Raw genomic sequence first — 10659 nt, 5'->3', positions numbered from 1 at the left:
GGAAGGGTCAGTGGGAGTAGGAAGGAGTGGTGGTTGTTGTTGTTGTTGTGGGGAACGGTAATAGTTGCGGTTGTGGGAAGGACGGGTTTGAGCTGCGAAGGCAGTGGCGGGTAAGGGTGTATTTGGGTTAGGGTTAGGGTTGTTTTGTTTGATGGTAAGTTCATGATTGATGAGTTTTTCATGAAGAGAATCAAAGGAGATAGTAGTGTCACGTGCTCTTACGGCATCGATAACTGGTTGATACGAGCTATCGAGTCCGCGAAGAACCTTAGCAATTATGTCCTCGGCATCCATGGGTTTGCCAAGGGCTGCGAGTTTGTCCGTGTATGATTTTAGTTGGGTCATGTAGTCAGAGATGGGAAGGTTGCCTTTGGAGAAGGAGTCGAGGGTATCCTTAACTTGGAGAATGTGGCCGCGAGAGGGGTTAGCATAGGTGTTTGCAAGGGTTAACCATGCTTCTCGAGAGGTAGTTGCATTGGTGAGGAGGGAGGCAATGTTTGTGGGTAAGGTGCCAATGAGGGAACCGAGAATAAGTCTGTCTTGGCGTTGCCAAGAGTTGAGGGCCGGGTTTGCTTTTGTGGTTTTTGTTGTTTCATCGGTGATGGTGGCAGGAGGGGCTGGGTGAGTACCATCTACGAACTTGAGTAAGTCGTAGCCAAAGAGAATGTTAGATAATTGTGTTTTCCAGTTGAAATATGTGAGGGGAGTGAGTTCCTTACATTGGGATAGGTTAACATCTATGAAAGGGGCCTTTGGATCGTTGGGATTAGGGATGAGGTTGCCATGGGGAGCCATGGAGGTTGCCGGGTTGAGGAGAAGGGGATGACCGAAAAAAAAATTGATTGTATTGAGTAAGACGGATCTTACAAGCTCGATACCATGTAAGATATGCAAAGGATTGGTTATGAATTATGTACTTTGCATTGATATGTAATTACAATATTTATAGTGTGTACAATTACAAGACTTGGAAAGAAAATAACCTAATTACCTAAAGTATACAAGGAAATAAGGAAAGCATAGATACAAGGAAGATATGTAAAGTAGCGAGCAAGGCAAAGAGATACGGTGAATATACACGAGATTATCTAATGACTAACAACTTCCTCCGTCCCGGTCAATTGTTGTCCTTTGGTTTTGGCGCAAAGACCAAGGAAAGAGGAATGGGCCAATTACTAAATGACAAGTGGAACAAATTGAGTATGAGTGATCAAATTGCTTATCAAGTTCATTCTTAAAATAGAAAGGACAACAAATGATTGAGACAACCCAATATGGAAAATGACAACAAACGACCGGGACAGAGGGAGTAATAGATATTCACTTTTCTGCAATCTGGCATAGTAGAGTTGTTGATTAATTAACCTGATGAATTTGTTATGTTGGTAGCTCTCCTGCATGACTACTTCCGATGTATATCTTTGAGAACTTTTATGACTTCTGAGAGTGCACATCGATTGTTGCATTTTATGTTACTTAGCTATGATTTGCTAGCTTCAGCTTTCTCTCCTTTGTTGTAACGAGTCTAGCAACTATGTGGCTATGAGAATTTCCTTTCAAAGGGGGCCCTTGGGGTAGCTATTTTCTAGATGATTGTTTCTTAAAGAAGGAATTCTGTTTGTAATCTCTGTTGTATGTTTGCGTGATTGGGTAGTCGAGTTAAATCCATATTATAAACTTGTCCACATGGAAAATAGTGTTTGCCTTTGACTTTATATAGACTTTTTGTGGAAAGCTGTGTACTGTTTGTTTGTTGAGATGATTTGTGTTGTTATTGTGCTGTTTCCTTCATGACTTATCACTGATGTTAATTAAAAAGCACAATTTCCCAGATTAAGTGTATAGTCGTGGAACATCCTTTCCTTAATTTGGTTTATGTTGTAGGGTACCCCTCGCGAACAAAATACTGTCCATCTTCATAGATCTCCTTTCTATCCGGCTTATGATGAAATTCAAGTTCGTAATGCTGAAGCTTTAACTTTGAACAATCATCTAGTTCGTGAGGTCAATAAAAGAAAGCGACAAGAAGAGGACGACTTCATGGTTCCCGTCTTTTCTCAAGAAGAATCTGAAATGTGTAATGAAAATACTCAACATAGTATAGATGGTGAGGGGAACTTTAATCTCAGCTCAGCCCATCAAGGGCCACCTTCTGCAGTTATTGGTGAAGTGATAAATGAGAGTAATAATGGTCACCCTGTGTCAAAGCAACATATCAAAGACCAGGATGAAAACATCTTGAGAGTATCTTCTCCCTCAAGGAACCCCATACATATAGCAATGAGGGGACAAGATGATGTACTACGGAAGAAGATGCCTCTTTGCCATGGGAAGATCAAGAGAACCAAAGACTTGAAAAGATAGACGCCAATCAGTATGTGGAGAAGGAAAGCGTAGATAGAAGCGATGATGTCTCTGAGACCTCCATGGTGGATTCTGCATCAGAATTCGACATAACGCCAGACAATGTTGTTGATGTAACTGGCCGCAAACATTTTTGGAAAGCTAGAAGTGCGATTGTCAAGTAAGTACTTTATGTAGTAAATTAATGTTCTTTAGATCGTTTAGATTTAGCTCAGTGAATTTTTTTGGTTGATGATTTATTTAATGAATAGCTCAGTGTAGGTTCTGTTGTAAACTGCTTTAGGTGCTGTGTTTTTCCTGTCAGTGTGTGCATGTGGCTGCTTCCTGGTGATCTTTTGGTTGCTCACTTACCCATTGTTTGGATGGAGGGAATTGGGGGGGATAGCACTTTGAATTGGCGGTAGATAGCGCAGAGAAATGGAGGGATCCATTTTCCCTCCTACAAGCCTAATCAAAACCTTTAACATAATAAAAGGGAAAACACCGTTGCTCCATTGCCCTTTTCTTCCCTATACTCCTTTTGCCTTTTTTTTTTGTCCAAACCAAGGGCTTTTTTAATTTCTGTTCATTGTGCAACTTCATATCATTATAAGGTTATGACATAAAATGCTCCCTCCATTCACTTGAGTTCAATATATTTTCTTCAGGGCCAAAACTTTAGGAGATAATAGATACGCGACCCACACTCACATGAGAGTTTTTTGTGGCTTTTGTTTGTTTCCTAGCCAAAGTGGATATGTAGTGAATTGATTTAATTGTCCATATGAAGGAAAAGGTAGTGGTTCCAAATTAACGGAGGGAATACTTTATTTCATGCCTACGCCATTGGTTGTGTTTTATCGTAGATCTTAGTGTTTATGCTTTCTCAGGTTATCTGTTCTTCGTAACTTTAAAGACTGCTGCGTTCACATTAAATAACCTGGATAATGTTTCGGGTCTCTGTTTGAAAGGTTCCTTAGTTTCACTGTGACTTGTGCTATTCTTTTGTATCCAGTTTTATTTCTCTGCATGGCATTGATTTAGGTCATATTTTGATGATGTTTCTCTGTTTAGAAGTAAACGAAAAGAAAATAGATAATTTCTTATGTTCCAGGAAGCTCTCTCTAGTCTCTATCCTAGGAATCTTTCCCTCCATTCATTTGGATTCGCTACATATTTGCTTTATAATACATTCAAACTACACCACCTTTCCCTTTTGGGTGAGAAAAAGCTTGCAAATCACTCTCAAGTGAATGTGGTACCAATTCTTCTCTCGCATATTTTATCTCCTAAAACTTTGTCCCAAAAGCAAATGTAGCGAGTTCAGGTGAATGGAGGGAGTAGTTTTTTATACTGTTTATAGATAAACTAGATTACTGGACATATCTCAAGTATTAACCTTTAAGGGCTGTAAGCAGAGTTGTGAAATGTGCTTAAATGGAGGGAATATTTGATGCCATGGATCTCATTTCTCCCTCCATTATGTGGTTGGCGAACCAGTCTGCATTCCAAGCGGTGGATCCTCATATTACATTTAGAACAATTCTCAATGCATTTGTGCCAGGCAGGCCCTGAGTCGGTGGATCATTCCTTTGATTTATGGTCTTATTGCCTCAGCCTTACATATCTGTGTTACACTGATATTGCTTTCCGAATCCTTAAGGCTAGGTATGATCTTCTTCTTGTTGTTTAAGGTCGTCACTTGTGATGGCAGCATATTTTTTACTTGTTCTTAAACTGGTAATAGAAATGGAAGGTCTGCCGTAAGGTTCTGTCTTGTATATATGGTTTAATAATTTATTACTTGTGTTAAACTGACATACATCAGTTGAGATAGTGTTTCTCTTCTGCCATTGAAAAGTCTAAGAGTACAGGGAGCTGCATATGATTGTGTAGGGATTTGTGATTAATGATACAAAAAAAAGTATAATTATGTGAATATGCTTCATCTTGTCTCAAAAGTTTTGATATGGAATCGATGAATCTTGTGATTGGAATACAATGAAATAAAGTAAGATGGCCTGTGAAATTTTGCATGCTTTTACGTTATGAAATAGTAGTTGGTCATGCTATTTTCACCCCGATTTTTAATTTTCATTGGGTCATTCAGAAAATTTCCAGTTCCAATGGAGCCAAAGACTTATAATTCTTTGGTTGTGGATTATGATGGAAGAAAGCAAAATGACTCATCATTGTGCTTCTTTTTATTAGGAAGTACTAGTCATTCGATGCAATTTTCGACGCAGTTTTTATTGGAAATATTAATTCAATTAGTGGTCTTAGTGGGTTTACCACTTCTTAGTGGGTTTACCACAATGGTCTTAGTGGGTTTACCACTTCTTAGTGGGTTTACCACAATTGTCTTAGTGGGTTTACCACTTGTTAGTGGGTTTACCACAATGGTCTTAGTGGGTTTACCACTTGTTAGTGGCCTTAGGAAATGGTCTTAGTGGGCATTTTCTTAGACTACAATATGATGTTTGTTGCACTAGTTTGTTGCTATATAAGCCTTGTAATTTCATTAGAATCAAAGCAAGTAATTTCTTCCTTCCTCATATTTGTTTTGTCACATAAAACTCACAAAATTCACAACAGTTTTCATCCTGGGTCATTTAGAAACAAACTCCTCGTGTTGTTAACATGAGGGGAAGGCTGCATCCATTAGACCCCTTCTTACCTCGCAATTTGCGGGAGCCCTTGAGAAACTGGGGTGATGTTGTTGCTGTATGCATCATTCAGAAATAGCCTTTAATCAACGTAGTGAGGCTCCATACATTCGACCCTTTTACTTTGTCGTAGGCTTAAGGCACTAAGGTAATGTAGTCGATGGCTCATGTTAGCCAAGCCCAAATATTTCGCTATGAAGGCTTTGTGGTTGCTGTAGTAATCGATGATTGGAGATTGGAGATTGGAGGACGTTATCCAGCCATTTTTATGTTTTGGATTTCTGTGTCATATGAGAAATGGTGATAGACATTTGAAAATGGAATTTTGAAGTGATTCTATTTTTGAATTTTGATCCAAACTCATCTTTCTCGTTTCAGCCAGCAAAGATTGTTCGATGTCCAAGTATTCGAATTCTACAGATTGCTTAAGGTGCATAAAACTAAATTTACTGTGATATAGACATACAATTCAGGTCTCTATAGCAAAAAGAAACCTAAACCCTGGCCACATTTGTAAGCGCAAAAACTCCTCGCAACGTCTCCAAATCTGCTACTTGAAGTCGGTGCTATTCTGGGTAAATCATCTTCTTTGAAGGTTTCTTCTGTTAAGCAGCAGTCTTCAGAGTATGTGGTGAAAGCTGTTCCACATAAGTTTATCCTAAACAATGTAGCCTATAAATCAATTGATAAAGCCGAAGGTACAGCCGAAAATGTGGTTCCAAAAGTAGCAGCACCAGTCCCATCTCGTCAACATGTGGATTACCCCACGGGATACCTGCCTGTCAATATGGTTCCGAAGATGAACTTGTGGGGATTTCATCAACCATCTTCACCTCAATGGTTGGTGCCTGTGATGTCTCCTTCTGAAGGGCTTGTTTGCAAGCCGTTTCCAGCTCCTGGGTTTGCAGGCTCCTTTTGCGGAGGTTATGGGCCTGTTGGCCCAAATCCTGTATTGGGCAGCTATGGGATGCCGCCGCCTCAGTATCAGCAAGCCGCAGGAATGCCACATGGCGTTCATTTTGACGGACAAAGTTACTTCCCGCCATATGGCATGCCAATGATAAGTCCGAGCATGTTAGGGTCAACCGTGGTCCAATCAAACCCATTCTCAGGATCAAACCCAGTCAACCCAACGGGTCAATCTCTAGGAGCCAGTAGGTGTAGTGAATCTCCAGAGGATGCTCCTCCAATGGAAAAGAGAGCAAGAGTTATCAAAGCCGTTCCACATCGGTCCTCGAGGGAATCCGCAGCACGTATTTTCCAATCTATACAACAGGAAAGACAAGCGAACGAGTCGAGTAGCACTTCTTAGTAGGTTCTACTTCCTGGCTGCTATATTCTGGACTATAGCGTTGTGATTAAGTTTTTCAAGTCGTTTTGCCATATATGTTGTATTTGCAGTACCTGTGTGGCTGTGTGTAAATCGAGCAGGTCATAGGCTTACTGTTTTGTTAATATATACTGTATTAGTAAGGTCTTAAGTTGTAAATGATCACTTGTCAAAAAAAAAAAAAAAAAAAGTTGTAAATGATCGTGGGGAAGAATGTGTTTTTGGAACTTGGAACTTGGAAGTATGGTGTATGATTTGAGTCTAGCTTTTGAATTCCGAGAAAATGTATCCATTCCAAACAAATGGAGTTTTGAGTCTAGCTTTTGAATTCTTGGTGTCCAAGAGGTTGTATCAAAGGCTTGACTTACAAGAAAATGTATCCATTCCAAACAAATGGAGTTTTGAGTCTAGCTTTTGAATTTCCGTGGTCGATTCATTTGATAACTTTGAATATAATTGAATTCTTTTTCTTTTTGTTTTGAGTACATAAAAGGGCAAACCCCAAAAACTAACTAGCTATTACACATGGTATAATCACCTAGGCCAAAGAATGTCTTCTTGCATAATAAATCGTAATTCCATACGAGTATCAGGTGGCGTAGGAATAAGCTAGCAGAAACGATATTTATTAAATACTTTTTAAGAAACAATAGTTAGCTAAAAAGAAGCTTATGTAGGGTTTTTTTTTTTCGTCTTAATTTTAGCTTGCTTTCGTTCAGTTTAGTTTTGTTCAAAATAAGCTACTTAAATCCCGTGCTTTTTAGTTGAGATGAATTGCCCCACGGTAGTCAAATGTGTTGTCGAATAGAGCCTTTAAACGTACTTATATTGGAAAAAAAATTAATTTGCCTTGGACGGGAAGATGGGGATTTGTTTCCATCCCCTCCATTTCCCTCCTACAATATTTGTTAACCAAACAAATATTTTTTCACCCTTCTAATTCTCATCTCCGTTCTCTTCATGTCCTCGAACAATATTATATTGAGCGAAATTAGTAGATTTCGGTTTAATTAAAATTGACCAATCAATCTGCTATTTTCATATATTTGATAAATGGCATAATCTCATAGCAAATTGATCAGAACCTACTATTTTTTAATATGTTGTTAATAGCGGCATATTGTATTAGCATATTTATTTTCGTAATTTATTTTTGTAGTAGACATTTTACTCATTTCAGTACAATTTGAATCAAATTTTTCATCAATATACCCTTAACCAAAAAATATCAAACCTAACCCTCTCTACTTTCTCTTATTGTTTCATTCTTAACTTCCTTCAATCTCAATCAAATTACTCAATTATGAATGATTATTCGAATATAGAACAAGTAATTAATTTATGGGTTTTTCTAACATGTGCCCTAAGGGCATACATTTTTTTTCGGTGTTGATCAGGAGTCCACCACCGACAGCTCAGACAATCTCCTTCGGGGTACTGAAGACAATTTAATGGGTTGACCCCTCCCAAGTTTTGCCTTTTTATACGCAAGAGTCGAGAATCAAATCTCTGACCACTTGTTTAAGAGATGAGAGCCCTTACTACTCACACCAGCCAACTTTGGTCCTAAGATCACACATTAAGAAGCCCTAAAAGGAAAAATTCTCACGATAATTTCATTAAAAATGACAACAATGAGTTCATCTCTAAATTTATCATGAAATTACCTTGAGAATCTTTCTCTTTATGGTTTTTAATGTGAGCCCTTAGAGCACACGTTAGAAAAACCTTTAATTTATAAACCCATTTGTAATAATCAAATTTACTCTTTGTTATAGGTTATAGTTTTGTATTTTTTTAATTAAGATTTATGTTCAAATTAATTATTATTAGTTGGTGTCGCATGCTAGGAATGTTGGTGTAGTCGGATGTTACCGGTGACATGGACAAGCGTCGCCGTCAAGATGGATAACAGGTGTTTGTCAGATTCCGTTCAACAGGCCGTCATATATAGTACTCCTAAGAGTAGTAAAAATTAAACGTAGTACACGGCGGTATATGTAGTGCAATAATGTATATGTATGTAGTATCAATGTACTGCAATTAACAAAAATTCGTTCGCCACTTCGACAAGCCGGCATGTGTAGTGCACAAACGTATGTAGTATTGATTATTGAGTACAAGCTGTACAACGTAGTACATTAAACAAAAAGAAAGAAATAATTTTGATGTAGTAAATTAGTAATATAGTACAAAAGGTTACACCGTCGGATCCAAACTACCGGTGCAATAGATGGCTGTAGAATCCCCTCACCCAACATCGATAACAATCGTTTGAATAGCAAGTTTGTGAAATTAGAGGGGAAAGGAGAGTGAAATTAGATGAAGGTTTGTAAACAAAGAGGAATACATTAGAGAGTAGGCCTGGCAAAACGAGTCAGCGGGTCGGGTCAATTCGGGTCGGAACGGGTCATTCCGGGTTCCGGGTCTGTTTTGGGTTTGTTGGTCGGGTCCGTTCCGGGTCAAGCGGGTAGGGTTGTTTTGGGTCGGGTAATTTTCGGTTCAATGAATAATAGAGAAATTGTCATTTCAGTTGAGTTAGAGTTATATTTTGTCGGGTCATTTTCGGATTTGGTGGTTTCGATCGGTCATTTTCGGGTCAGGCCAGTTCGGGTCAAAAAAGCTCGGGTCATGTTCGGGTTGGGTCAATTCGGGTTTTCGGGTCACTTCGGCTCTCGGGTCAGCCATTTCGGGTCGGATCAATCAGGTCAGGTTGCTTTTACCAGGTCTATTAGAGAGAGGGGGGTTAGAGAGGGAAAATAAAAGGAAAAATGAAAGGTGTAAAATTGTAACACTGTACTACGATGAGTAAAATGTGTACTACGAAAATCGACACTCATATAATTTTAATGAAATCATTCTAATTAATCTAATCTGCTAATTATCAAACACTCTAATTAAACAGAGCCTTAAACAATCTAGATTACAAGTAGGGAAAACAATGGAATGGACATAGATACACGAACTCATATTCATATCCAAGTACATTTTACAATATTTCATTCGTACATATTCGATCATTTTCATGTATATTGTTTTATGGGAAATTTTATTGTGTACTATTTAGTTTTTGCGTTTTCTATGTTGTCTCCCTTTTTTTATTCCACAATATATCCCTAAACCCCTTACTTCATCTATATACACTACAAGAAAACAAGGTAAAGGCGTCTACAGTAGACGACTGTCAAAACAGTCGCCAATTTGGCGACAGAAAAAAAAGGCGGGCGACGGAAAACAGTCGCCAATTTGGCGACTGTAGCTTTTTATCCGAAAATCTGTAGGAAATCCACTGGCGACGACATATTATCCATTTTGGCGACCAAAAACAGTCGCCAAAATTAGCGACCATTACCCGTCGCCAAATTGGCGACCAAAAACCGTCGCCAATCCCCTGCTTTGTTTTTAACGCTCATTTCTTCACCCGTTATCCACCATTCATTAATCTTAACAAAAAAAAAAAAAAAAAAAACTAAGGACCCGAAGCGGAGGAGGAGTTAGAAGAGGAGGAAAAAGAAGAGAATGATAAGGAGAGGGATGGGATAGAAGAGGGGGAAGAAGAAGAAGAAGAAGAAGAAGAAGAAGAAGAAGAAGAAGAAGAAGAAGAAGAAGATGATGATGATGATGATGATGATGATGAGGTATTGAAAATATGCATATCAAAATTTGGAAACAATTATTAGCGTTTTATTTTCTTCTTTTATATCTGTTTATTAGGTTTTATTTTTTTGTATCTTATAATAATTATCCTGTAATATTTGCTAACACTTTTTATTCAATTGTAGTACACATGGCTCGTGGAGGAGGTAGGCAGCGGGGAGGCTATAGTGAGGGCGGTAGTAGCTCCCGAGAGCAGGAGGGGGACGTTGACCGTTCTACTACGGAGGTGAGTGAGGAGGAGGAGGAGGAGGAGGAGGTTGCTATACCCCGACATACTGACGGCAGGATGATCCTTGATCCGAATGGTCTTTGGTAATTTTTTATTCATTCTAGTTTGTAATTTTTTTATTTAGTAATAAATGACTTTTTTTAGACATATGTTATACATTATTTTTTTTCCTATATAATTATGTTTTTAACATGTTTGATTTCAGGTTTAGGTGTCAAACAGTTGTTCGTGGTGTGACTGCTAGCACCCAAGAGAACATGACACACGACGTCACTTGTTGGAGTAACGCTACTGATGAAGATAAGGAGATGTGGTTCAACAACTTCCGGGTATCTATTTATAAAATATATATTATAAAATATAATTTATTTATTCTAATTACCTTATTATTAATTTGTTTCTCATGAATTTGTTTACTTTTTGTAGCGTGTGTT

General features: G+C 38.4%; 1 protein-coding gene across 1 annotated transcript; it reads left to right on the top strand.

The window, feature by feature from the left end:
• Positions 1-5169: 5169 nt before the first annotated feature.
• On the top strand, positions 5170-6529 carry LOC141614591 (ELF3-like protein 2). Its single transcript, XM_074433337.1, has 2 exons — positions 5170-5260; positions 5528-6529. Exons 1-2 carry the CDS (start codon positions 5170-5172, stop codon positions 6319-6321), a joined length of 885 nt encoding a protein of 294 aa, XP_074289438.1. The 3' UTR covers positions 6322-6529.
• The last annotated feature ends 4130 nt before the right edge of the window (positions 6530-10659 follow it).

The sequence above is a fragment of the Silene latifolia genome, chromosome 11 (assembly GCF_048544455.1).
Source record: "Silene latifolia isolate original U9 population chromosome 11, ASM4854445v1, whole genome shotgun sequence".
Classification (NCBI taxonomy): domain Eukaryota; kingdom Viridiplantae; phylum Streptophyta; class Magnoliopsida; order Caryophyllales; family Caryophyllaceae; genus Silene; species Silene latifolia.
This window is presented reverse-complemented; position numbering and strand designations above follow the sequence as displayed.

Bases quoted from the DNA above. Each gene is read 5' to 3' on its own strand.
- LOC141614591 (XM_074433337.1), top strand. From the start codon at position 5,170: ATGGCTCATGTTAGCCAAGCCCAAATATTTCGCTATGAAGGCTTTGTG. The intron at 5,261-5,527 runs GTTATCCAGCCA...CACATTTGTAAG, and splicing joins GAGATTGGAGATTGGAGGAC to CGCAAAAACTCCTCGCAACG.